General features: G+C 39.5%; 1 protein-coding gene across 3 annotated transcripts; it reads left to right on the top strand.

The window, feature by feature from the left end:
• The first annotated feature begins 479 nt into the window (after positions 1 to 479).
• On the top strand, positions 480 to 27364 carry kdm5bb (lysine demethylase 5Bb). 3 transcript variants are annotated; one of them, XM_084720446.1, is made up of 29 exons: positions 480 to 1647; positions 3350 to 3427; positions 4153 to 4275; positions 4373 to 4543; positions 5064 to 5120; positions 6938 to 7087; positions 7252 to 7345; positions 8195 to 8313; positions 9232 to 9390; positions 9536 to 9655; positions 9747 to 9905; positions 11127 to 11308; positions 11448 to 11610; positions 11746 to 11865; positions 12339 to 12533; positions 14626 to 14807; positions 15024 to 15148; positions 16339 to 16489; positions 16615 to 16729; positions 18374 to 18729; positions 19728 to 19872; positions 19957 to 20136; positions 21446 to 21607; positions 21732 to 22217; positions 22311 to 22395; positions 24193 to 24401; positions 24490 to 24750; positions 25136 to 25157; positions 26417 to 27364. In XM_084720446.1, the coding sequence occupies exons 1-29, from the start codon at positions 1495 to 1497 to the stop codon at positions 26434 to 26436; spliced, it is 4542 nt and encodes a 1513-aa protein (XP_084576572.1). In that variant the 5' UTR covers positions 480 to 1494; the 3' UTR covers positions 26437 to 27364. The 3 variants fall into 3 exon arrangements, with proteins under 3 accessions (XP_084576572.1, XP_084576569.1, XP_084576571.1); XM_084720443.1 differs by lacking the exon at positions 25136 to 25157 and having other exon boundaries at positions 484 to 1647; XM_084720445.1 differs by lacking the exon at positions 25136 to 25157 and having other exon boundaries at positions 486 to 1647; positions 19728 to 19866.
• The last annotated feature ends 609 nt before the right edge of the window (positions 27365 to 27973 follow it).

The raw sequence follows: 27973 nt of genomic DNA, 5'->3' as shown, positions 1-27973 counted from the left end.
TTTTATTTAAAAGCCCTAGTCTCTTTTAAAACGTGTGGTCTATTCATTAGCTATTGATGTTTCATTGTAATAGCAAAATAGTTAAGTGTTTGTATTGACAATTGTCTTTATGAACTTGTGATAATGCTGAAAGGTCAGTAAACTAAACTATGTTTAAGCCTTTGAATAATGTTGTTTAGGTTTTATAAATCCATTGCCATTATAATAAAGCCTAATTCAGACTTTTTAATAGTAGCCTCAGGGCTAATTATTTTATTAGTTCATCAGTTTCAGATCCTTATCTTGGTTGCAGCCTGCATTTTTTGCATCATTGAGGCCCAAACTCTCATGAAGTCAGCTGTAAACTAGTTTAAATGCAGGTCCATACTGTGTATTTATTTAAGTTTGAGGCTATGAGAAGATTCAGAATTGAAATGTAACAATATGATGCCTTTATTTTTTCTCTCTCTCTATTGCAGAATACAGATTTAACAAGCATGGTACCTATCCTCCAAGAAAGCTGCAGCTAAAGACCGAGTAAATACAATTAAACTTAAAATTAACAGCACAATAAGTACATTAAATCAGTAAAATAAAGTACAATACAAATTGAACTATAAATCATAGAAAGAAAAATACATCAAAGCATCAAAACATTAAGAAAATAAAATGTGAAATAGCTCCAGCTCATCCTCTGTCTGGAAATATGATTGTTTTATTTTCTCCCCCTCTTTCTCTCTCTTTATGGCAGAATCCAAATTTAACAAGCATGGTAACTTCCAAGAAAAATGCACTTTAAGACTGAGCAAATGCAAAAAAGATTAAAATTAATAAGTACACGGGGTCCAACATTAACTTTTTTGTCCACCGGCCAAATGGCTGGTGAATTTTACCAGCCACATTAGATTACCATTGTTTTCTTTGGCTGGTGGAAATTTATCAACACTTGGCTGGTGCAAATTATGGTCCTTGCAAGTACAAGTAGAAAAAAACAGATAATAATAAGGAAAAACAAAAGTATTAAAAAATAAATACAATGCGAAATAGATCCAGTTCAACTTCTGTCTGGGAATATGGTGCCTTTATATAACATGGTGTCCAATAAAAAAAAACTATTAGCAACATATTTATTCCACCATATCACTGACAAAAATATGAACCATGTTTAGTTGTAGTTACTGATTAAAAAGTGGATGGAACACCAAACATTGTGTAAACTGAAAAATCACACACGCATTAATAAGACCTGCGTGGTGTCTAGTTTTTTGGGCGGACGTGCTCACTGCCTTGGAACATTCTCCTCACTGTGCATGGATGTGTGTGTGTGAGTTATGTTTGTGTGTGTATGTGTGTAAGCTGCCTCCTCTCGTGTTGATGACGACTGACTGCCACCGAGTCTGACGGTGAACAAACGGGATTTTAAGAAAATAAAATTAAACACTCCAGGACGATACTTTTCTTTTAAACACCCGGTGACCTGTCCTGTCCGAGCTCCCGCCGGGTCGGTCCGAAACGATGAGCCACCCTCGGCCGGACGAGTTCAAGCCTCCTCCGGAGTGCCCGGTCTTCGAGCCCAGCTGGGAAGAATTCAAAGATCCGTTTGCGTTCATCAATAAGATCCGTCCCATCGCCGAAAAAACTGGCATTTGCAAAGTGCGGCCGCCCCCGGTGAGTGTGATAAACGGTGATTAAACGTTACACCGACATGGATGCTGAATTAGTCCACCGTTAAGAAGGCTGTAGATGGACCGAGCGCTGGGGATTTAAAGGGACTGTTCAACATGGCGGATATACGGCTGTGTTCATTCTTTGTGCTGCCACAGCTAGCCAGGCTCGTGTCTAGAAGGGAACCCTTAATTTGCGAAACTCTCGCGAGATTTGCCACTTCATCGTGCATCTTGTACAAATTAATTGTATTTCACAATGTGACAACACTCTAGTTAGGATTTGTGTAGCTTTAGGAACATAAACAATTGGTTAGGGTCCTGGTAAAATTATGATTTAGGTTAAAATAATAATTCTCGCGAGATCTTTGACAGGTATAGAGTTCCCTTCTAGACACGACTGTGGCTAGCTTTCGTTTGTGGTTTATTTCACGTCGTAACCCTGCTGTTTTGGTCGAATTTTAGTTAATTAGCACCAATATGCGTGTGTCAGTGTATTGAAAGTATATTTTAGTCGTGCCTCACCGTGTGTCAACAAAGCCTCTGCTCCGGTCATTGAGCCACTTTGCTAGCAGGCTAACGCTAGCTAGCAGCTCAGCAACCAACCTGTCATAATTTAGTAGCACGGCTTTGACATAGGTGGCTATGCGGAAGCCATTCGGCTGCGTAACATTAAAAGATGATGATATAATCATAAGATAGACATTGATGCTTACACTTGTCCTTCATTTTTGTCCTTAAATGTCCTAAAAGTCCTGCAGTTGGTGTTAATTATGGATTATTTGTTGAAGAGCATCATTATGCAGTTGGGTCACTCAGTGTACTTGAGTCTGTGTGATCCATCACTTCACGGTCAGCTGGCAGTTTGTAATGAATTATGTGAAGAAGTGTGTGTTTGATTCATGGCTCAGGCTAAATTAAGGTTCCTTTTATGGTTGAGTGTCAAAGGAATTGCTCCATAAATGGGACAAGAACCACACTGGGTTATTTAATGACAAAGAAGACCACTAATATTGTTATATAACAAGTTGAGACATTTGAAGTTGTGGTTAGACCCGCCATGTTACACAACATTACAATTGCATTGCACTTAAATATAATTTAAGTTTCTTGAAGATGAGCCACTGTTCATGTATGAGCCTGTGTGGTAGGGTGTTGTCCTCCATGTTGGCTTTGTGGTAAGCTGGGCTGGTGAGTGAGTCTTCCATCTGGCCATTTTGTGTGCCAGTGGGGGATGTTGGCTACTGACTTAAAACAAGAACTTGGGTCTCTGTTTGTTTCATAGGTTATTGTTATTGTGTATGCTAGACTGTGTGTAGTATTGACACAAATATTGATTGGTGTTGTGAGTTAAAAGCTGAAAAGGATCACTGTGTTCTTTCAGTATCAACAGACCTCGCTTTTCTTCCAAATATGATTTGTTTAAAAGCCTCGAATTTTGCAGTTTTTTGCCTGTTTTATTTGCCTAATTTCAGTTTAGTCAATTCATCATGGGCAAATAATAGGAACATTTCTAAATTCTGGGCTTATGCTTTGAAAAACTGCTGTCACAAAGGGGGCAGCCTGAAAAGACAAAAAATACACTGAAATACAAGATGTATAAATGCAAAAAAGAAAATCCTAAAAACTGCCAACTATATAAAAATCCAGGCTGCATTTTAGAATGACTTCCATGCGTCATAATTTGCATTTTTGTTGCTGTTTAGGGTTGGCAGCCTCCATTTGCTTGTGATGTTGACAAGCTTCACTTTGTTCCTCGGATCCAGAGGCTCAATGAGCTCGAGGTGAGTTTATTAGTCCAGTTACACCAGGAAGTAATTTACTATATGTATGTTTACTCTAAAAGTGTGCTTTTATGTTTATTTTGTTTAAGGAGGGACATTGCACATTAATTAACATGAGCACTTAATTCACAAAGGCCCATTTCAATCTCTGGCAAGTTGATGACTTATGAAAAACTTTCAAAGAAAACATACAAAAGCACAAAAAGACATAACCATATAACATAGAGACAATTAAAGTAAAGATTCTGTACAAAAGCACATAACAATTTCCCCCCAGGGATCAATAAAGTATGTCTGATTCTGAAGTATATAGACAAATACACAAATAGCAAAACAATGACATAACCAATACTCTAGATTTAATTACATGTTTTTACCTCGTTAATGTCATTGCAAGACCAATTCGGGCTACAGTGATAATAGCAAAGACCAGTAGTGTCATTAATGCCTTGTGATAGTGTTATGTAACAAATGATAAATTGCAAATGAAGACTGGAAAATTACACTGCATAATTGTTACTTAATCCAAATATTTATGGAATGAAAGTGAAAGTGCATGTGTTTATCTGCCTATTTTTAACAACAGGATGCACTACATTGTGTTCTTGGATTCATATTAGCCTGTTCAGATTATTTTCCCCAGTTGCCTCTCCTTGTCAGAGATGATTTCCTTGAATTTAAATGATCTGTAGCTGATTGTTATCTTCTATTGTATTTTGTCCCAGGCACAGACCAGAGTCAAGCTCAACTTCTTGGACCAGATTGCCAAATTTTGGGACTTGCAGGGATGTGCCCTGAAGATTCCTCATGTGGAGCGGAAGATTTTGGATTTATATAAGCTAAATAAGGTTGATAATTGACGTCACTGCACAGTATTTTTAGATGTATTTTAAAATTCAAATAAATAACTCCATTAATCATTAATGTAACTCGCTGTCGTTGCAGCTGGTAGCAGATGAGGGTGGATTTGACATTGTCTGTCGGGACAGGCGATGGACCAAGATTGCACTACAAATGGGCTTCGCTCCTGGCAAAGCCGTCGGCTCACACCTGCGAGGACATTATGAGAGAATACTTTATCCCTACAATCTGTTTCAGAATGGAGCAAACCTGCTGGTGAGTTTGACTCATGCATCATTTTGACAGCATGTCTGTCAAAAGTGTGTCATACAGGCAACAGTGCGTGGCTTATCTGTAAACCAATTCCTAATAATGTTTATCCATACTGTTTATTACAATAAATTATTGAATGTTACAGTTAAAGTAAAATTACACATTTCTTATGCTAATATGGATTATATAAAGACAATAAAATTAAATGGAAACAAATACATTATTAGGATATGCATGTTCTGCTACAGCTTGTATCTATGTTTTACATTGTATTTTATTTAAAGATGAAAGTTTTTTTTTTTTTTACAGTATTCTTCTGTTTTTATTTATTTATTTATTTTGTAGAAGTTGTATCTGTCTGGCTAATATACCGAGAGTCAAGTCTGGTGTCTTGTCATGTCATTTAATAACTTCTGCACTCTAATATTCCATAACATGCTGTAAGAGAGCATATTGGTTCTGTGTGACCTGTTGGACGGGTCACTCTAAATTGTTTAATTACCCAAGCTCTCTCTTACCTCAGGCACCAGAGCCAGCTTCCAAACTGATGCGTTTGGAGGCTGATCCTGTACTTGAAAAGGTATGTTTGTGTCATGTTTAGAAGCCACTCAGCCTCACAATTAACAAAATGCATGTTTATCTGTGGCTCAATAGTATACTGTGTTTTCAGCTTATTGTTGTAATAGTCGCAGGCACAGTAATATGAATTTAAACCTTCGTAGAATAGTCATGAGCTGGTTTTATAGCATAAAGATCACCTCAAACAAGTGATCCTCACCTCTACTACTCGATCTGTATTCGGTTCAGATTATTTTAAGTAGGGTTGGGGAAGCAGAGAGGAGCACCAGTACGGTAGCTAAACAGTGTTGTATTTGTGACCTTGTCCACAGCACTACATTGCTTAGCTTCCATGCACGCACTCCTCCCAGCTTCTCCCAACTGGGGGCATGGCCGACCACCATCTGCTGGAGCTATGGATATGTACTTCATACAATCCCACTTCAAATAATCTCAACTATCCCTTTGACGTGTATCTTGGAAAAAGTCTAAAACACAATTCTTTGATTTCTCTGATGGGTAGCGGTCAGCACTTAATTGCCAACTATGTATCAGTTTAAATATTGTAGTAGATTTTTCTCTTCTGTCCTTCCAAAATGCTACAGTAACTAATTAAATGGCCGACTCACGTGCAACTCCTGAAAGTCTGATATTCAACAACTGTACACTTTTTGTTCTCTGATTTGGCATGTTCCTCCTTTCTTTCTGTTCTCCCTGTTTGGGGTGATAAACTGTCACTAACCACATCCTTCTTATGGCCTCGTTTGCCCTCTGGATGTTCAAAGTGAAACTATGTTGATATCTAATGCTGTCTTTGATAGAGTGGCCCTGCCCTTTAATCACGTTTGGTAGCTGCTGATACTTCCTAGTTGTTACATAGAGAGTGCTGCACAGGGATGATGTATTTTTGTTGACCAACCCAGAAGTTAATGTTGCTCTGGTTCCTGCCACAAAAAGGTCAATGGGCGTTTTTCTTTGGCCAAATGCAGAAAATAAGGTCTGTGGCAAACAAAAGTTTATAATACCTATAGGCTTTATTTAGCAAGATAATCTTAACCACACTAAGTGACTAGTGCTCGGTGTGATGACGTCCTCAAAAACCCCTATATTCTCGTTAAGCCACTTGTGAGCAGCTTCCTTTTTAAGACACGTGAAAGCTTCAGAATTCACCAGTGTGGTATTTAGTGACATATTCAATGTAAATGTTCTTGTCAGAATGTCAGAAATCTACTTACCCCTGTACAAAGTGTTTTATTTATTATCTGTTCTCAGATAACAAAGATTAAAATTAATTTCATGTTTAAGGCTTCAGCTTGTATAAAATGTCCTAAAATAGTGAAAAATGTCCATCCAAAGTCCAAGGTGATGTTTTTAAATGTCTTTTCAGCCCAAAATCCAAAGATATTCAGTTTAATATGCACATACATGAAAAAAATCAGGAATTCTCCATATTTGGGAAGCTAAAAATAGCATTTCTGCTATTTTTGCATGAAAAATTACCTACAATGAAGCCATTATCAAAATGGTTTTAATTTATTAATTACAGGCATCTAATAGAAATCCCAGTGACTTAAAGATGAGGGAACTAAATTCTGTGTTTTAGGTCTATGCAGTACCCTATTTCCATATTCTACTACAGCTAGTAAACTGTTATAAAGTTAAAATCGTATGAGGAAATCCCCTTTAAACTGTAGGCTGTGGTACACTCACACTTTAGACGCGCTTTAGACACCGAGAGTATTTATATTTGAGCATACAGGTATTTCCAGTCAGGTACACAAATGTTTTTTTAATAGCTGTGAGCTGTGGTTTAACCATCATACTTCCTATTTCCTCCAGTGCGTTCAGAAGCTAGCCCAGCCATTGGAGAGTCCAACAAGCATGGAGAGCGTGGACACCAAGGAGCCCAAGCTGCAGGAGCAGGTTCAGAAGCAACAGACGCTGGACACTTGCCCCACTGCACGCAGAGCCAAACGCATGAGGTCTGAGGTGGGTGTTATTGAAGAGCGCAACACACACCTGACTAAAACTGTTCTAAAAACGAGCAGTACCAACTTAATTCTTCAAAATTCTCCACATATTTCCACAGCCCCATCATGATTTTGAGTAGTTTTAAGTTTCTTGAAGTTTCATGTCTCTACATGTGTCTGTAGGCCGTCTGTGTGAAGATTGAACCATGTGAGCCCGGTGAGAGCAAGCCGAACCTGAGGCGGAGGATGGGCTCTTTTGTTGCCAAGCAAGAACCAGGTCAGGCTACACATAGTTACATTAATGACAAGAACGTATTCACCTTGACACCAGAACCTTAATGATTTAACATTTGTAATGTTTTTAAGACACTATAATGTAGCAGAAATGTTTTCGTTACTGGCACGTCACGATAACTACTTTTCTTGGATGATATATTGTTCCAGAAATAATTGCAATAAATGATATTATTGTCATTTTAAGACTATTTTATGCCACTGATATAATGATAATATAATAGCACAATAACACTCTTTCAAAGAGCAATGAACTCATAATTTCTAAGAATATTCAGACATTGGAATTTAGATGTAAAAAAATATATTAAATAAATAAATAAAATAACAAAACAATAAATAAAATGGACTCTGGCACTATTAAACAAAATTACACCTGAATAAATAGTAAACATTTGGCACAGGGATATAGTGTGTCACTGTGAGTGACATCCTTATGTAAATGGGAAACATCAATGATCAACTAAAATGATCAAGGTCATGTCCATATGTCCTCTGATAAGACGATAACGTAATAATCATGACAGGCCTATCTGTGGGCACCCATAAGTGTATAAAAAGATAGAGAAGGACAACATAGTAAAACACAAGTTTAAAAATATGAAATGTCTCCTTAGTAGAAGTTGAAATTGTTGACAAGTACTGTACATTCATAAACACAAAAAAAAATGTTCCTAGCCACATACAACTGTATTGTAGTGTGTTATAAACCATTCATTAAATGTTTTGCTTATTGCTTATAAATGGTAAATTAGGAGAGTCAAGTGTGTTTACTGTAAAAGTTCTTGTTCATCAGTACATTAAATTAGTAATGTTTTCTTTTGTCTTGCAGAAAAAGAGATTCCCATTCCAGTGAAACAGGAACCAGTTGAAATTAAGGAACCAATAATTGAAGCAGACAAATCCAAGTCCCGGTACAAGAAGTTCATCCCCCCAATTCCTCCGAGTCCAGTAAGTAGAAATGTCTTTGGATGAAATGTACATGCACAGGATATCACAGTCCCTGATCAAAAATTAATAAGCTCGTCAGTTTAATGCATCAGCAGAAGTATGAGATCAGCTTCAGTCGCTTAATATTAAACATTCATCATAGTTCATAATAATGTAGCACAGTGACAGACGTTTTATCGAGGAGACAGGCGAATATAACGCAGATCTGTCTGTCAGTGTTAGCAGACTCTGGTCCACACTGAAGAACAGTACAGTTAAAATTAAAATTCCTAATCAAAATGGCCTATTTTCTTAAAGGAGATGGTAGTCAGTACTTTTCTAGTTTAAAGAAACAGCAAGAGTATCAGTGTAAGAAGCTAAGCAATGAACTGCTGTGGATCAGCTGCAACATGTATTTTAGCCAAAAAAAAAATCAATATCAGATTAAATGCACACTATATGTAGAATATTTTCACCACTTTACCTTGCTGTTAGACAGCCTTTCTGGAAGGAGATCACTGTTATATAAGCTAAATATCACTCTCTCCAAAGCAACCCAACTCCTTTGGCACAAACTGTAATATTACTTTGCAGAACCCAGGAGTTGCTGGTCTACTGCTGTCTCAGTCAGCTTGTTTGTTTGTGTTAATGTGTGAATGTATTATTTTTAAAGTGTTAGTCCTGATTCTCCAAGTCACACAATGAAATGACCACCCTCAACGAAGCCTTAGACTATATCCTTTAAAATCTGTTTTACTTGCATTTTGGAACTCTTTATATATGTAATTAGTTTGGTGTGAGTCGATAACCAGCTCTGCATTGAAAAAGAGTGTTGTACAGAAAGTTTGTGTTATATTTCAGTCCTGTCTTGAAGCTGCTTATGTCAGTAGTTGCAGCTCTGATAGAGATTCATCACACACCTCTTCTTTTGTTCTCCAGGTGGATCTGGTTGTGTGTTTGGTGTGTGGCAGTGGCGGAGAAGAGGACCGTCTGTTGCTGTGTGACGGCTGTGACGACAGCTACCACACCTTCTGCCTGATCCCTCCTCTGCACGACGTCCCCAAAGGAGACTGGAGGTGCCCCAAGTGTTTGGCTCAGGTGAGGATAAACTGCAAAGTCTGATTAACGCGGTGCAAATTGACTCTTGACTATTGAGCCGAGTAAGCTATCGAAACAACAAGTCTGTCTTCTACTCAGTGCTTTTTTCTTTTTCTGTTTTTTTTTTTTTACATCTTACCCATAGGAATGCAACAAACCTCAGGAGGCGTTTGGCTTTGAACAAGCATACAGAGATTACTCCCTGCGTGCATTTGGGCAAATGGCTGATGCATTCAAATCCGATTACTTCAACATGCCAGTTCATGTAAGTAGACGAGGTTTCAGAATACATCTGTGAGCCTCTCCTGCTTTGAGTATTTTAACTGTGAATGTCTCCTGTCACGTATTTGTTTCAGATGGTACCCACAGAGCTGGTGGAGAAGGAGTTCTGGCGTTTGGTGGGAGCCATCGAGGAGGACGTCACTGTAGAATATGGAGCAGATATCGCCTCAAAGGAGTTTGGGAGTGGATTCCCTATTCCAAATGGAAAATTTAAGGTTTCCCCAGCTGATGAGGTACGTCTGTCAATCAAACACCCCAAAAGCTTAAGGGAAGCATCTGTGGAATCAAAATGTGGCTGGGGTATCCGCAGGCCTTGTTTTTGTGCCTAATTGCAGGCTATCACAATCAAATTTTTCTCATAATAGCTAAATTAATATTTCACTAAAAACTGATAAGTTTTTATCATTTTTAGTTGATTAATCCATCCATAATTGAATTTATATTATTCAGAATTTTTGTTAAAATCTGCTGGGAGCTATTACAAAATGTGATAATAATAGATAATTCTAAGCCATATCCAGGGTTTTTTTTCCCTGCATAGAGGAATTTTTGGCACCTCTGAAGGAGATTTAAGTCAGTGCCAAGGGAAAAATTACCAGCACCAAAATGATATGAATTTCAATGATTTGAAAATAAAAATAGCAACTCACATTCTCTCCAAATGTGTTTAATATCAAACAGCTTTTCAACAAGCAGAACAGAAACTTAAATACGTCTTTGACTCGCAGCAGTTAACTCCCCTGTCATCCACAGCGGCTATATTTTACACATGCAGCTGGTGCTGGATAAGCCATCCAGTCTGCATTGCTGTGAAACTAACACTTATGGGATCTGAGTAACCATCCAGAATCAGACTGCCTCAGATTCTCCCAGTGGTTTTAACAGCAGTATTTTAAGGAGAAATATGTAATATGTAATTAATCGCGAATTTTGTTAAATGTTCACCAAATTATTTAGTGCCTGGCAGTGGGTGGTGCCATGCACCTATAACACTGATTTGTAGTCCCCAGCAAAACCAAAACTCTTCCAGTGTTGTAATAAAATTATTTTTTTGAACCAGTTTTGCTAATTGGGGTTTCATTCACCCAAGCATAATAGACATTTTTGTTATCAAATGGTCAGAAATAACAGAAATAAAGTCAAATAAGGTAACACAGACTCACTACCTTTATTGTACACAGACTGGGTTACTGGGTGATGGCTGCACAACAGGATGTATGATCATTTTGAGCCAGAAAAAAACTTGCATATCATCTGTTTAATGGTATGATCATTAAACAGGTATTAAATTGCGTTCTGTTTGGTTTTATAGGTCTTAAAAAGTTGCATTTAATTTGGTGAACTCTGCAGAATCCCTGTGTGGCATCTGTCTTAATGCAGAAATAAGTGGTATGAATAATATATTGCACAGTAACTCCCACATTATTAAACTCTGTATGTCTTCTGTCTTGCAGAAGTACCTCAAGTGTGGCTGGAACCTGAACAACCTGGCGATGATGAACCCCTCTGTGCTGACTCACGTGACAGCTGACATCTGTGGCATGACGCTGCCGTGGCTTTATGTTGGCATGTGCTTCTCCTCTTTCTGCTGGCACATTGAGGATCACTGGAGCTACTCCATCAATTACCTGCACTGGTACTTAAGAGGAAAAGTGTTACTAAATCTCTGCTACCTTGAGATTGTTAATGGTGGCTTGTGTTGGTCAGCATCAGATCTATGCTTGGTTTTTGTTTAATTTCAACTTAAATCCCATGTTTATCTTTTTCACCATAAGGGGGGAACCCAAAACCTGGTACGGAGCTCCTGGTTTTGCTGCAGAACAGCTAGAGGAGGTGATGAGGAAACTGGCACCGGAGTTGTTTGAGTCTCAGCCTGACCTGCTGCACCAGCTGGTCACCATCATGAACCCCAACACCCTGATGGCCCACGGAGTCCCCGTATGTATTCATGTAGCTTCATTCACATGCGCTGATGCTGTCTATCTATAATCTGCAGTAATGCACAGCTGAATGAGCAGCTGGTCGTTCTAACAGGGACATAAATCATCTTCTTTCGTCTCCGCTGTCCTTCAGATTTACAGAACAAACCAGTGTGCTGGTGAGTTTGTCATCACATTTCCTAGAGCCTACCACAGTGGCTTCAATCAGGGCTTTAACTTCGCGGAGGCGGTCAACTTCTGCACTGTGGACTGGGTATGTAACCTAATGCATCTGGTTCTTTGTAAAAATTAATCAAAATACTTCTTCATACATAATTGCATGAAATGACAGCCCCTATAAAAGACGGACAACTAATTTTCAATTGTTCATTCATCTTTAATTAATGATTTTTCAACTGTGCTGCACAAAGAAACAGTAACTGATTTAAGTGGTAGTCAACCAGTGCACAAGTACTGGTACGAGTTTTTTTTTAGTGGTTAATGCATCAGTATTTAGATGAGCTGTTTTGCTATCACAGAAACCAAAAATTATTAACATTTGCGAACCTGGAGCCAGATAAATTTAAATTTAAAAGAAGAATCAATTATCCAAATTTATGCAGATTAATTTTCTGTGAATGTCATGCATTATCCACTCATCCTGTGACACCGTGTTTTTTTTGGTGATTTGACACAACGTGAACTGTCCTTACAAGCTTTCTGTTTCTTTTCTTTCTATCACTTCAGATACCTCTTGGCAGACGTTGCGTTGACCACTATCGTATGCTGCACCGGTACAATGTGTTCTCCCACGATGAGATGGTTTGCAACATGGCCTCGAAAGCAGACACACTCGACGTGGTCCTGGCATCAGCTGTCCACAAGGACATTGTCGCCATGATTCGAGAAGAGCAGACACTGAGAGATACAGTGAAGAAATTGGTAAGATAATCCTTGTTACATTTTTAGCAAATTATATTAAATCATGTGTAGATATTCTCTGCTATCTTGCACCTGGCCTAAACAGGCCTGGACAGGATTTGCATACACCTACATTTCTGCAAAATTAAGTTTCATATCTGTGTGAAAACATGCAATAATGTGTGTGCTGAGAACATTTCCTTTCTTTACAACATGCAAAGGGTAACTTCAGTATTTTTCAACTCAAAACAACAGAGAAAGTCTGATCTCATCTCAGTTTAGGATGACATGTTGTATTTTTGGTGTTACAGAAACATCCTGTCCTGGGATAGGACTGTAGCTATTTCAGGACTGTCCTAACTAAAGAATTTCCTAAGTTAGAAATCTGAAATTAGCTTGGCATAGACCCTGTCCTGTCCTAAATTCAAAACAACTGCCCAAAATTGCAGCACCACTATTGTTAGGCCTGTATGGTGACAAAAAAGAAGATGAGGAACAACATTAACACCAAAATATCATGATTGAAAGGCTAAAACTGCATGATGAGGCTTGAAATTTCCTGGATCACATTTTAAATGGTATATATCGACTGCCAAGATGATTAATTTGGTATTTGGTCGATGTGCTGCGTCTGTTCAAATCCTTATCCTGGGCCAGTGATTTGCAAGAAACCTTCTCAAAAGGCAGGGTTTCTTCTCCTCTACAACCCAATTAATTCCTCCCAGCTCATTAAAACTAAAACTGAACGTCTGTCTTTCCTTGGCCCTTTGCAAGTTAGGTTGCCAGTGAAGTGAGACAGCTGTTGTCAAGGATGCAGACAGTCTTGTCTGCATTCTTAACACATAAGGCAACAGCAACTGCTGATTGAAGAATCAAGTTTATAGCTCTGGTTAGTTTTTTTTATTATAATCAATAATAATAACAGTCTATATCTACTGTTGAGAAAATGCTGTTTCAACAACCTGGAAAAGTGTTTGAGTTGTTTATATGATGCAATGGGTGGCATGTTTCCTACGAATACACAGAGGATTAATGGTGTGTAGGAGAACGCATTGTCACTGACGATGAGGCATGGGAGGATGTTTGGAGTCATGCCAGAAAGATATCCATCTGTACCCAGACAAAAGCAATGCAGTTTAAAATTTTACAGCGAGTGCATATATTCCCTCACCGCAGGCATTCTGTTGACCCCTAACTTTCTCCTCTCAAATGTAAAACCCAGGGAGGTACCTTAACCCACTGACGTGTCATAAATTACAGAAGCATTCATCTGAAACATTGTGTGAAATGGAAAAAAAAAAATTGATAAAGATTTAGAAATGGATCCAGTGTCTTTGATCTTAGGCCTCTCAAGAGAAATAAAACTGCTGTAGCCAGCAAAAGGTTATGTAACATTATTACATTTGCTGCTAGAAAAGATATAGGTCTATTAGTGAAGTGGACAAGAGATGAGGGCCCTTCTGTTAACGGTTTGTGTAAAGTTATATTTGAGTTGGTGTTCTACACGCCAGAGTAGATCAGTTCTACAAAGTCTGGCAGCCCTGTCTGAATTATATTGGAGCTGATTTCTCCTCCATTATTTTACAAGGAGTCTTCTGAACGTGAACTCTTATATTCTGTGATTATCCTGCAACATGGACTATTTCTCGAAACCTTCAATGTATTTTTGTTGATCAGTGCCAGGGTTTTTTGTTTGTATGTTTACGTTTGGATTAATACTGCTTATATGTTTGTTGGCATTTGTGTGTGTAGCTGTGGCAAATAAGAAAGCCCAATAAATATATTGCAAAAAACAAAAACAAATCTGAGCTTGTCAGTGGCAAAACAAGCACTTTAAGTGGGCGTACTGTAATGATGTGCAGTTGTCCATAGGGATTACACTGAAGCCAGTTTGACAGCTGATGGCTGCAGTGGTCTCACACAATACTGGGTTTCAGAAATAGTTGTTCACACTAGTCAGTTAGACATAAAAACATGGGAAGGTTGAAAAATACCCAAGTTACCCTTGAAACACAGTTTAACACAGTATAAAGCGTCTACTCAAGCAAAAGCTCAACATGCTGCACTCTGCTTGATTTGCTTTTAACACCTTTGTTGTTGTTCACGCCTTCAGGGGGTAGTGCATTGCAAGGAGGCAAAATATGATCACCTCCAGGATGATGAGCGGCAGTGTGCCAAGTGCAGAACCACCTGCTACCTGTCTGCCATCACCTGTCCCTGCAGCCCAGGAGTGCTCGTCTGTCTGTACCACATCAGTGACCTCTGCTCCTGCCCCATCACCAACTACGCACTGAAGTGAGTCCCTCTGGAGCTGATTCAGACAGCATAAACAGACTTTGTTTACAGGAGAGCAGAGTACACAGTATCTGTGAGATTTATGAATGTAATTAATAATTTATGTCTGTAAAGATATATTCTATCACGGAATATTCTGGACCTCCCGAAGCAGATTTGTATGTCTTGTTATTACAGTGTACCTCCATAAATTCAGACTTGTGTTTGCTCCTGCAGTTACAGATACACACTGGACGACCTGTACCCCATGATGAATGCTGTGAAGCAGCGAGCTGAGCTGTATGATGATTGGGCCTCCCTCGTGACAGAGACTCTAGAGGCTAAGCTGGAGAAGAAGAAAGGTAAACAGCAAGAGCAAATGAGAAAACAAAGCATTAAAGGGCCATAGCAGTAGTTTAATTCAAATAAACACGATCAGCAAAACATTGTAGCTGGTAGGGATCAACAGCTTTGTCAGCTATACTTTGTACTTACAAGAAAGTGTTGAAAGTGGGTCAACTTTTCATCCACTTCACTCCAGAATATCGCAGTCATTGCAGCAAAAACAGTTGATGTGGATTACGTAGTTAGAGGTCTTTTGATTCCAGAGATGGATGGTCTGATTGATCCCACAGTGCAGCAACAGTGTCCCCTCTTCTTTCCCCTTTCCTGCCTCACTAAATTATATGCAGGTCCTTCGAGCCGTGAAGTCAGCAAATTAATTTTCATAGACCATTCAATACAACTAATTAACAAATTTAGCTTTTAAGAGATCCCTGTCTGATAATTGTTTGTCTTTTCAAACATAATAGCTTATCAGCAATGATGTGTGGCATCTCAGTGGCGAAACACACGAATGCACCGCCAGGAAGGATTCACAGATCACTCCACTGAACACAATTTAAAGCCAAGACAGGTTATGAATTTTAGAAGCATTTTTTGTTGTATGGGCTGTCACAGGCCTGTAATAAGGCCATCCAATCATTTCATTCAGCCCGTGTCACACACTTTTTAATGGATCTAATGAACTGACAGAGTACAGGGACTAGGATACAAGCACAGCCATTATAACAGCTTTTAATCAAGGAAAATAACTGCAATGACATGCATACGTGTTGCCACGATTGCCAAGTGATTTGCAGATGCACAGATCAATTATAAAATCTCTTTCTGAAAAGATTTCATGATCAGTAGATGGATTTATTAGTAGTTTAGCTTTTGAAATCACGTCACATATCATAAAATCCAGCAGTTGCTTCATTTGCTTTCATAACACAGGTTGATTTCCCTAGAGTACAAAAATGAACTGAAAACAATGGGCTGCTGGAAGGAAAGGAAAACACGTTTAAAAATTGCACCTGCAAGAATTCAGACATAGTTGTTGTAATGTAAGTTATATGCACATGTGCAAGTAACTCTTCCAAAACAACACAATCACTGTGGCCAAAAAAAGGAGAAAAACAAGTAGACTCAATGTTTTCTGTTATTTAAACTGTGAATGTTTGGTTTTGTGTCAGACAGACTGATTAACCGGATGTTGTCTCCTCCTCAGGCCTGCCAGTGTTCCGCTCCCTTCTCGCTGAGTCGGAGACCAGGCATTTCCCCGACAACGACCTGCTGCGTCGGCTACGTCTGGTCACACAAGATGCAGAGAAATGTGCCTCGGTGGCACAACAGCTATTAAATGGCAAGAGGCAAACCAGGTAGGATTAACACACTCTACTGCATCAGGTTTATAGACTAGCCGTCTTCACTTTTCCTTCAGGTAAGAATATTAGTTCCTTAATGGGGTTCAGTTCTTTAATTCATTGGACTCTCTCCCTCCCAGGTATCGGTGTGGAAATGGGAAATCATGCAGCCAGCTGACTGTGGAGGAGCTGAGTTCATTTGTGAGGCAGCTGTACAACCTCTCCTGCAGTCTCCCTCAAGCACCCCTGTTGAAGGTAAGCTGCAGTGGAGAAACACATCCTGTCATTTTAACACACAGAGAAATAACATTCATTTAAATTCAAGCAGGGCAGACACTGTGCATTTTTATTAATCCTGCACGCTGTGTTGGCTCACACACTGTTTTAATCAGCCTTTCTGCTCAGCAAGAACCTGTGATTTTTTCTTTTTGGTCTCCAATAAAGAAGAAGTGAGCACCCTCAACAATGCTGGAAAAAAAAACAGAGAAAAACAGTGTTAGTTTGTGAAATTCTACTGTGAACAAAGAGTAAGAAGAAAAAAATATGGACCCACATGGTGGGAAGTTCTGCTGCAAAGTTCAGTTCAGAGTCTGAGTCAAGACTTCAGTTTTAGTAATGTGAATTATTACTTTAATAATATTTGAAACAAGCTCGCTACAGTTCATAACAGACCCTTTGACAGCAGTCATGAGGGAAATCAGACCGTGGAATTGCTCAAACTTTTAGACAGCTGACGTAAATGTTCTGACATTACAGAAATCCAGCTGTTCCCTGAGAGTCAGAGCGTTGATTGTGCGTGGAATTATTCGGGTGTTGTGACCCCCTCGAACTGAAAGTCGAATGACAACCGATCTGAGTAAAATTTGGCCTAATATCTAGAAGTAGTCAAAGACGACCAATTTAAGGTTAAGCTCTGCCTCACAGGGCCGATACACAAAGAGAGAATTGGGAACAACTTTTATTTTGCAAGATATTCACTTAATTTAGCAAAGTCAGACTGCTGAAGATTCACAGTACTTCTATAGATTGAAAAAAAAAAAAGCTTTGATATTAAAATATTATTTTTAATCAAATGTCTACTTTTTCTTACCTTTTTACTTCTGTGTGTATATAGACAATTCTTTTGTTTATGGACATTTTTGTTTTGTTTTTTATTTTACATCTGCTTTGACAAGGTAAACATGTATTTCCTATGCAAATAAATCTCCAGAACTCCCTAAAGATGGTATTATTTCAGGGGCCGTGGCTCACCTCCTCATCACTTACTTTGTTAAAGTAGAAAAACCATAACCTAAAAAGTTACTTATCAACCTAATCTTTGCTTTGTCAGGATTTAACTTTCAGGGGACTTTTAACTGGATGATGTGTTTTTTTGTGATCATTCATTTACGAAGATCCACTTAGATTTTGACTCCTTGTACTGCTGGCACGGCTGCAACCATGACTAACAATTTGATTTTCAAATGACTTTCACCTGACTGTAGATTAATTCTCAAATTGACCATCACAACATTATCCTGGAAAATATAACCAAATCAGGGCCGCAGTGGTGAATACAGAGGTAGCTAAACTGTTCCTTATTCCCCCTCATCGATTGATACAATTGATTTGAATATAGGTGAGTAAACCCTGAGCCTCATCTCAAAGAGGTGTATAAACTGAGTTTGTTTGGCTTTATTCACCTCTATACCCCTGATCTAAATAGAAACAATTACTTTAATGTTGCTTAATGTTCATATGGACACCTGCCTGTCATCTTTAGACAGACTAAAAAAATTATGAACCTTGTCTTTACTCTGTACAATCTCTGCTTGGCTTAAGTTATAACGAATGTGGCTTCGGTTAACAGAAATTTGGTATGCAAAGCATTAATTATATTGCATTGATGTCTTTCTTCAGGAGCTCTTGAATCGCATTGAAGACTTCCAGCAGCACAGCGAGAAGGTCCTCGCAGATGAAGTTCCCAGTGTCGCTGAGATCCAGAGCCTTTTGGACATCAGCTTCGACTTTGACGTGGAGCTGCCTGAGCTGCCCCGCCTCAGAGTGAGGCTGGAGCAGGCACGCTGGCTGGAGGGGGTGCAGCAGGCCAGTGCTCAACCCGCCAACCTGACGCTAGAGACCATGAGGAGGCTTATTGACCAGGGAGTCGGCCTGGCACCTCATCCGTCTGTGGAGAAAGCCATGGCTCGCCTGCAGGAGCTGCTCACCGTGTCTGAGCACTGGGAGGACAAAGCGAGCAGTCTCCTCAAAGCCAGGTGAGGGCAGCACTGACTGACCATGAAGCCACAGACTAGGAAAAAAGAATACATCCAAAACATCAACAAGATGTTGTGATAGGTTGTCATGCTCTGTCAACAGTGGCTTTAATCCAAAACATTTCTGTGTTTTGTATCCTAGCTGTAACTTTGCACTGATTGTGAGTGAATACTGTAATATTACATCAGTGCTCCTGATTTTGCTTCATTTTAATTACAGCTAGTGCAAAATGCTGCTGCTAGAATACCAACAAAAGATCAACAAAAAGTGAGCATCACATTTAGTTCTGCCCTCATTCCATTGGTACTCAGTGCTGTTTAGTATTAACTGTCACAAGTGCTTCTCAAAGGCTTTAATGGCATGGCTGTCAGGAATGTGCATCTCTTCTCTCCATCGTCAGAAAAAACTAATTTCAATTTGGGGCTTAAATTTCTAAATTTTTCTGAAGTGTTATGTCCCTTCACCATGCTTAGTTTACTGCAGCTTTGAATTTTGTGTGTCACGGTGCTAAAAATATTGTTTAATTGTATTTTCAAGTGTTTTATATGGAGTTCTAAAAGTGCCATAAAACCAGATAAATCTCCAAAAGAATAAGAAAATAAATCTGGAAATATAAGGAGGAATAAATAAGTAAATACAAATGTGGAAATAAGGGATTTTTTTATTTGTACTGTACTATATTTACTTCTCTTTCTATTTTTATCGTCTCATTCTTTTGCAAATTTATTGTTTTTATGGAACTCCTATAACTCCATGGTTTCAGACAAGTTCCTTTTTATGCAGACTCTTAAAAGTAACTGTAGGCTTTAAATCACACTATAAAATCTGTGTGTGCAGGATGTTTTAAATATTTTTTAAGTGTAGGTTGGACAAACAATTCCAGAGAGCTTCCTGTGAAGATGTAGGATGAAACTGCCATGACAGTTCTTGTTGGAGAGTTACTGTGTCCAAGTTTATTATCTGCAGTACATCTTTTGTGTTTTGCTGCCCACCACAGACCCCCACACTCCATAGAGACTCTTAGTGCTGCTGCTGAGAAGGCATCTGGCATCCCTGCTTACCTCCCAAACTGTCTTCTACTGAAAGACACCATCAGAAAAGCCAGAGAGTGGCTCCAAGAAGCCGAGGAGCTTCAGGTTGGGGCGCGCCAGATATTTCATGACTTACTCTCTGTGTGGGTTGATTTGAGTCCGATTGTAACTCTGAATTAACGTGCTGTTTTTTAGGCCAGTGGCGGCATGCCGATGATGGACAGCCTCTCTGACATGGTGCTGCGAGGACAAGCCATCCAAGTCCACCTGGAGCCGTTAGACAGGCTTGAATCTTTAATGGTCGAAGTGCAAGAATGGAAAGAATCGGCAGCTACAACTTTCCTTCAGAAAGACTCGACCCTCACCTTACTGGAGGTAAAATCACACAAGTTATTTCACATGAATAATGAAAGCATGAGGTCATTAAAATCAGCTCACTTACTCCTGATGTCCACTGGATCTAATTTCATTACGGCCCCTTTTGGTTTTTATCATCCACTGGAAATGTTTCAGAGGCGCAGCATCTGTTCTTCAGCTGTCACATCTCGAATACCAACATTTTTCATGTTTTAAAAAAAATATTGAATACACATTTGCAGCTCATTTTGGATGTAGTAAATGCTTTATGGCTGTGCTGTAGAAAGAAAACATTTCTTTCTCTGTGATCAATCATTTTAAATGTCAATAAGCTGTCATAGCCTAACAAAACCTCTATTTATGACATTTTGTTTGACGATGTCATGATAATAAAGTAGGATTTGGTCTGCAGTGCAGCAGCTTGGAAGTGACTGCCTGCTTAATGTGTAGCCATGACTAAATCATTGTTTCTTTCTTTCTAACTTGTTCCTTTGTCTAACAACAGAAACAGAAAAATATGTAACTGGGAGCCAGAAAGTCATGAGTTCTGTGTCAAAACAAGGTATCATAGAGAACAGGAGGGGACAAGATGCAATTTTAAAGAGACCCTCTCTTTTCCTTATTTTTCTTCCTCTCACTCACTAATTAAAAACGTAGAGAAAAGTTCTAGGCTTATGTTTTCGGACGAATTAAACATTCAGTCATCATTATCGATAAATACAGGCATTTATGTACATTTCCAAATTATTTTCATGCTTCAGAGACGTAAGCTGCTCTGGCAGAAATCGACCGTAACTTCGGCAAACCTTTATAACATTTAATCAGTAGCAGTAATAGCAATTGTACATACCAGTTGTAGATATTATGTCATAGTTGAATTTCAGATGTCTTAATTATAATCGTAACTAATGCAAATTATGGTTGTCATATTAAGAATTATATTGAAGATGTATACCGTTCCTTGTTCCTTGAAATGCAATCGTAAATACCTGTAATATCTAGTTAAAATGGAATTGTTGATGTCTATAATTAGATTAAAGATATCTGTAAATCAGAAAATATGTAATTTGTGCTTGTCAAAATACACTGTAACATGTCAAAATTGTTTTACAGATATCTTAAATTAACATTTTAACATGTCAACATCAACATGTCAACATCAAAATGTAACTAAATAAATCGCTACTAGTTAGCCCTACTAATTAAATGTCAAAACAGCCTGCCATATTATAATGAAAGAGGAGCAAAAATAGAGCCAGTGGACATTGGTCTTTACTCCGCGGGGCCTGCTAATGCAAAAGTCTGACAGTCATTTTGTTCATCACAGGTCCTGTGTCCAAGATGTGAAGTTGGGACTGTCGGTTCTCCAAAGAGGAAGGCCAAGAAAGGGAAGGAATCACCTAAAAATAACAAAAAGAAATCACCAAGACTCAACACTCTGAGTGATGTGGAAAAAGCGCTTTCAGAGACCAAGGATTCTACCTCTGCAGTAAGTGTTTTAATTATTTTTTGCTTACAAGGGTAAATATGTAGTGGACTGTTGTAGTCGATGGGATTAATAAACTCTCCCTATGAGCAGATGTTCTGACTCTGGTCTGTGTTTTATTCACCAGATGGCAACTCTGGAGGAGCTGCGGCTGAGGGAGATGGAGACTTTCTCTAATCTCAGGGCAGCAAACGAGTCAAAGCTCCTTCCCACAGCAGACTGCATGGACCTGAGGGTGTGTGTCTGTCAGAAGGCGCCCATGGGTGCGATGCTACAGTGTGAACTCTGCAGGGACGCCTTCCACAGCGTGTGCGTCAGAGACCCGTCAGACTCCTGCGAAACACAGCCGTGGCTCTGTCCTCAGTGCCAGCGATCAGAAAAGCCCCCGCTGAACAAAGTCCTCCCTCTGCTCGCGTCTCTGCGGCACATAGGGGTGCGCCTGCCGGAGGGCGACGCTCTGCACTATCTGGTTGAGAGGACAGTAAACTGGCAGCAGCGAGCACAGCAGATCTCACAGTCGTGTAACCTGCCAGAACTGGAAGAGAGACCAGGAACTCCTCCCACCTTAACATGCTGGGCATCAGGCAGCCATGATGCTCAAAACAACACTCAGGTCACTCTCCATCTCCTTGTGTCACCGTTTGTAGCAGTTAAAAAAAGTATTATGTACAAATGCTAAGTGTGGGATTTGATGTTGTTGATACAGGCTCCTTGTTTGACTCCAGAGTGGAATAGGACAAGCCATGCTCAGACCGTCTTCTACACCGAGCAGAGATGCATCCCACTGCAGGGTCAGTGTCATCTTATTCTAAACTGCAGCCTGTTCAGACCTGCTACTGACATGTTTCTTTGGTAATCCGATCACCAGATGAGTCTCAAGTAACCACCAATGATCGGATCTCACTTCCCCGCTCTAATGTATATGCAAATGAACACCAAGGCCATTTTGTCGGTTGAATGTCCATTACTGCCCATTTGGCTGTTCAAGACGGAGACAGAGACAGAGCGCAACAAGTCATACTCTGAAAACCACACCCACTGGAGGAGGAAATGATCTGCGCCACAGTATGCAACCAAAGTGCCTATAGATACATAAAAACATTGGATTTCAGTGAACCAAATGATCATTTTAGCATCCAAAGTTTACCAGAGAGGAAAAGTTACATTTATAAACTCATTATTGCCTCTATAGCTCTGTGTTCCTTCTCCTTACCTCACTTTTTTGAAGAAATGATCTCACTCAAAGGCCAGAAATATTTACAACTCTTTGATTAAATCACCAGTTAAGATCATCATTTAACCAAACAGAAATCAAAATCAGTTATCTCCAATCCTAGCAACATAATGTTATGTGTCAGGATCCCATTCATCCTGCTCGTGCCTCGCATCTGTATTATATCTTGTTTTGCCCTCTTTTTCAGTTTGGCAGTTTATAACAAAGGAACACTTCATACATCTATTAGATGAGACAGGTGTGTTAGAGAGAGGCGAGTAGTCCAAAAAGTTACTAAAGGACTCCTGCATACTGCCTGACTTGCAATATATCATTTATTTCTGACATTTCGGTACTAGACCTTCATCAGGCAGAACCTTTTATGTTGCAAGTTAGACAGTGTGCGGGTGTTTTTTGGCAACTAGTTCAGCAGTTTATAAAAACTTAATTTGGGGTTCTTTCCCCTAGTGGTAGTGTATCCCACCACACATCAGCTTTGAGACATTTTTTCTGTTGTTTGCTAGCAGACGGAAAGTGACATGAGTCACCTTCATGCAATAAGATTTTCAACTCACATGTGGGTGCTCTGTCTCTTTTCAACAATTTTTTTCCTTGTTCTTCAGTTTAGCATCACACTAAATTCCCCCTTTTTATTTATTACCTGCTCTGTCAGCAGCCTGGCAGAGACACTCCATGGTGTGACTGGATGTTATAACTGAACTATGAGCAGGTCGCACACTTTTACTCCTTCTGACTGTGTGAAAATCTGATGTTTTCACATCACAGATGCCAAAGAAAGCCATTCGTGACAGAGTCAGAGAAAGTTAAAGCACGTCTCTCCATGTCACTTTTCTGCTCTGTATGTAAATGAACAAACAGGAATCACTGATCACTGCTCTATGGCCAGGCCTTCTTGTAAATTCAGCTTAAGTTATACATCAAGTTATTTCTGTCCCTGCATTAATGGCTACTACTGTTGTTGACAAATTAGGAATTTGTCAGTTTTCTTAAGTAGTACAATAGCGTGATTTTTTTTTTTTACTTACTAGTGTGATTACAAAACATCCACTGCAGGTAAGAGATCCCAAACACATAATTTGCAGTACAGTGAACCAGATGATAACCTTCCAGGATTTTAGTTAAGTAGGCTGTCTTTCACTGCAAAGAGAATGAGGTCTCATGAGATGGGATCTCAGATTCTTGTGGAGAACATTCACACCTGTGCTTAAAGCTGTCCACTCATGATTGGATCACCCAGGATGCGTGTTAATAACAGGACTGAACAGAACTGTTTCTGTACATGAAACATGAGTTGCAGGCATGTATTGTAGATTATTATTATTGTTTATGATGTGGGTGTTTTTCTGTGTGACAGGCCTGAGTCGGGATCTGGAGGAGCTGATGGTGGAGGGGCTCCTGCTGCAGGCGTCTCTGCCGGAGGTCCAGAGCCTCTACCACGTCTTATTGGACAGAGCCAACAGCCAGCACACAAACAGATGCATGTCGCCACCACAGGACGAGTCCACAGACTGTGACAAACACATGCAGTTTAACTCTCAGGGAAACAATCTGCCACTGAACCAGGTACAAACTCTTACCACCAAATAAACCGATTAAAGCACTCCTCAGAACCGCCCCTATCAGTTTTAATTGGTGCCGTTTCTATTTTCAGGATGGCATCAGTGGTGTAGCTATGACTGGCTCGGAAAAGAAAGCAAAGCGTCATCTGGAGAGGGACGGCTTGGACGCAGAGCGCAGGGGGAAGGACAAGAAGCACTCTCACAAAAGACAGAAGATGAATAAAAAGAACCTGCAGCGCAGGGCAGCCTCGACCTCATCCTCTCCGCGCTCTGATTTCTCTCAGTCTGACGACTCTGATGAGGAAATGGCCGTGTGTCCGGCAGAGAGGTGTCAGCTGCCAGAAGGAGATGAGGTGAGAGAAAAAACCTGTGAAATACAGCCTCTGCCAGTTTACCATGCACTTCAGGGAGCCATTATGTAAAAATAGGGTATATATAAGTATCCAGTAACAAAATTAATTGAGTTTAGCAGCTGAGAAAGACTTCTACATTAAATTTAGGACTCAAATATAAAAGGAAAATGAGTTGGCACTACAAATCACCACCTGCACCATCCCCATTGTTTAAGTTTCAAGGAATGCAGTTAAAAGATGACTGGATAGATATGATGAAGATTATATGATTCTTGAGCAGTGTGAGTTCATCAAATCAAGTGGATATCTTCCAGAATTTCAGTCTTTTCGGTATAAAATTCCCTCTTTCTGTTTCTCTGGATTGTGTCTCCTTGCTGAGCTGCAGCGGAGGGATCCGAACAAACAAAGTAAGTAAATAATAATGATAAACTTTATTTCTGTAGCGCCTTTCAAAAAAGTGCTTCACAAAATAAAATACCGTACAAAATAAGTGTGAAAGATAGTGAATCATAGAGGAATAAAACCACACATTTTAAAGGAAAATCATACACAGGAAATGCATCACAACAGATTTCTAGAAGTGGTCAAACAAATAGAGGGAATTTCATACAAAGACTTCTACCATAAAGACATTTAACTTTGGAAGAAAACCACTTAATTTAACTTTCAACACTAATGCACAGGATGAATGATTAAAACCTGTCTCAGTGTACATATGCATGTGAGTAATGGTTCATTTTTGTATTATTTTATATATATTTTTTCTTATTTTTTAAGTCATATCTTTAAGAACAAGAAAACTGAGAAGTTCTAAATCCAAACAATTAGATTGGATCAGATTTGATTAGATGTCCTTTTTTGTCCACAAAGGGAAGTTCATTCCACTCAGGTCAGCACCATAGAAACAGAAAAGACAATGAATAGAAAGAACTCGAGTGCACTGATTTTATTATTCAAAGTGGCTATAATCAGTATTTTTTATTAACAATGGATCACATGACTACTTGTATATGAAAGCCGACTTCATTGTTTTGGTTCACTCTCAGCAAAAAAAAAAAAACTCTAAAAATTCACTGGACACTACCTGCTCAGCTCGTAGTGGACAGCTAAAGAGCCGGGTATTTCCCTGGTGGAGACCAAAAACGGGGCAGAAAGAGAGTCGATGTGGACTCGAGTTCATCAGGTGAACAGAAACACGACTCCAGTTAAATGATAAAGCAAATCTGCAAGTGCTGGATGTATTAATAAGCAGCTGTTTGCTAATAAGTTTGCCGTTCAACTGAAAAAGTGGTGACATGTCAGTGTTTTGTATACGGTTGGTTTCTGCTTCCCCCAAGTGGCCAGAAAACCAGTTGTAGCAGGTTTAATGTTAAATGTTAAAAAAAAGCAGTGACGTGGGTTACAGAGCTGATGCCTCAGCCGTGGGGGGTTTTATGCGTAGGAGTGCCGTCACGCTGAAACCTACATCGGATCTTGTGGAAAAATGTTTTTAGAAGGGCTTAGGAAAATAATATTTTGATCCTTAAACAAACACACTTCAAATGTGAATTGTTCAGATTTGAAAACTTGAGGAACGTTACTGGGGAGCTACAGAATTATATATAAAAATAAAAAAATAATCGATCTGCCCTTTTAAATCCACAACTGAATCTGTGTTTTCCCGCAGGTGGATTGGGTCCAGTGTGACGGCAGCTGTAACCAGTGGTTCCACCAGGTCTGCGTCGGCGTCACGGCCGAGATGGCGGAGAAGGAGGACTACATTTGTGTCAGGTGTACACTGAACGAGGGACGCGTGAGAAAATGAAGAGATTTTTTTTCTGAAGGAGTCGTCAGTCCGTTTGTTGGAGCCACCCGTCTGGATGTGTCACTGATCCTGTACCCCCAGCCCCCACCCCCGTCCCGTCTGTCCGACCCTTTTGTAACAACGGTGCTATCTCCTCTTTGACTTGTTGTCCAGAACTATAATGTTTAGTTATTTTTTTGTATTTTTACATATATATATTATATATATTTCTTTCTTCTTATGACTTGTTTGTGGTTGTCTAAATGAAAAAAAAAAAAAAAAAAGAAAAAACACAGGACGTGAAGTGTGCTGCATGGGATTCCATTACATCGGCGCAAAAGGAGTCTTACAACGTGATGCACCCGTACAGAGGGTTAATCGAGGGTTAATATTATCTTCTTCTCTGGAACCTCCTTGCATGTTAAACCAGAGCTAAGGGGACAGAAGTCGAGGTTTTCATCCACTACCCCCCCCCCCCCCCCCCCCCCAGAAAATTACTATTACGATTTGTTTCTTTGAAATCCAGTGTTGTACATGCATCTTAATATAATTATTCCCTTTTTTGTAGAATAGGTTTATTTATCTGAGCAATAATTTTTGTCTGAATTGACTTAAATGGCTTGATCTCCGCTGAGTTGTGTTGGTGCTTTAGCGATGATGGTGTGATGTACAGAAAGCTACACAGAAGGGAGGATTACAGCTGGAGGGTGGCGACGACACGTGTCACCCCCGGCGTGTAACCCGGCAGAGGATGCTGTGGGGAGGACCTGGGGTAGCTGAAGATGTTACAAGTTTATATTGTGGAATAAAGCCCTTTTGTTCTATGGAGAAGTCTCGTCCTTTCACTTGATCATGGAAGAAGAAATAAACCACTAGATGTCCTCGCAAACATCAGTTAAAAGACAAAACCATTCACACGAACAGATAATGAGACAACAGGCCCCTGAGCACCACATATAAAAGTCCGCCCCCTCCTTGATAGGAGTACCACCCACATTGAAAGAGACGGTGTCTCTCTGTAGTCATTTTCTCTCTTTTTGTGATAAGTTTGTCTCTTTTTGTAGTTTTTGTGTCCCGTTGTCGTCATTTTTTTTGTCTCCCGTTGGTAGTTTTATGTCTGTCTGACTTTGTGTCTCTTGGTTGTTTTGCCTTTTTGTGGTAACTTTGTCTCTCTGTAGTCATTTTGTCTCTTTGAGGTAGGTATGTCTCTCCTTGTAGTCATTTTTGTCTCCTATAGGTAGATTAACATCTTTTTGTGGTACCTTTGTCTCTCTGTAGTCGGTTTGTGTCTTATCCATAGTTTAGTGTCTTTATGTGTCTCTTTTGGTAGTTTTCTGTCTCTTTGTGTCAACTTTTTGTCCCTTTGTAGTACATTTGTCTCAGTAATAATTTTGTGTCACTCTTGGTAGTTTTATGTCTCTTTATGTTACCTTTGTCTCT

This window comes from Lutjanus erythropterus, chromosome 6 (assembly GCF_056507025.1).
Source record: "Lutjanus erythropterus isolate fLutEry1 chromosome 6, fLutEry1.hap2, whole genome shotgun sequence".
NCBI classification, from domain to species: domain Eukaryota; kingdom Metazoa; phylum Chordata; class Actinopteri; order Lutjaniformes; family Lutjanidae; genus Lutjanus; species Lutjanus erythropterus.
The sequence above is the reverse complement of the archived record's forward strand: the minus strand, read 5'-3'. Positions and strand labels throughout refer to the sequence as shown.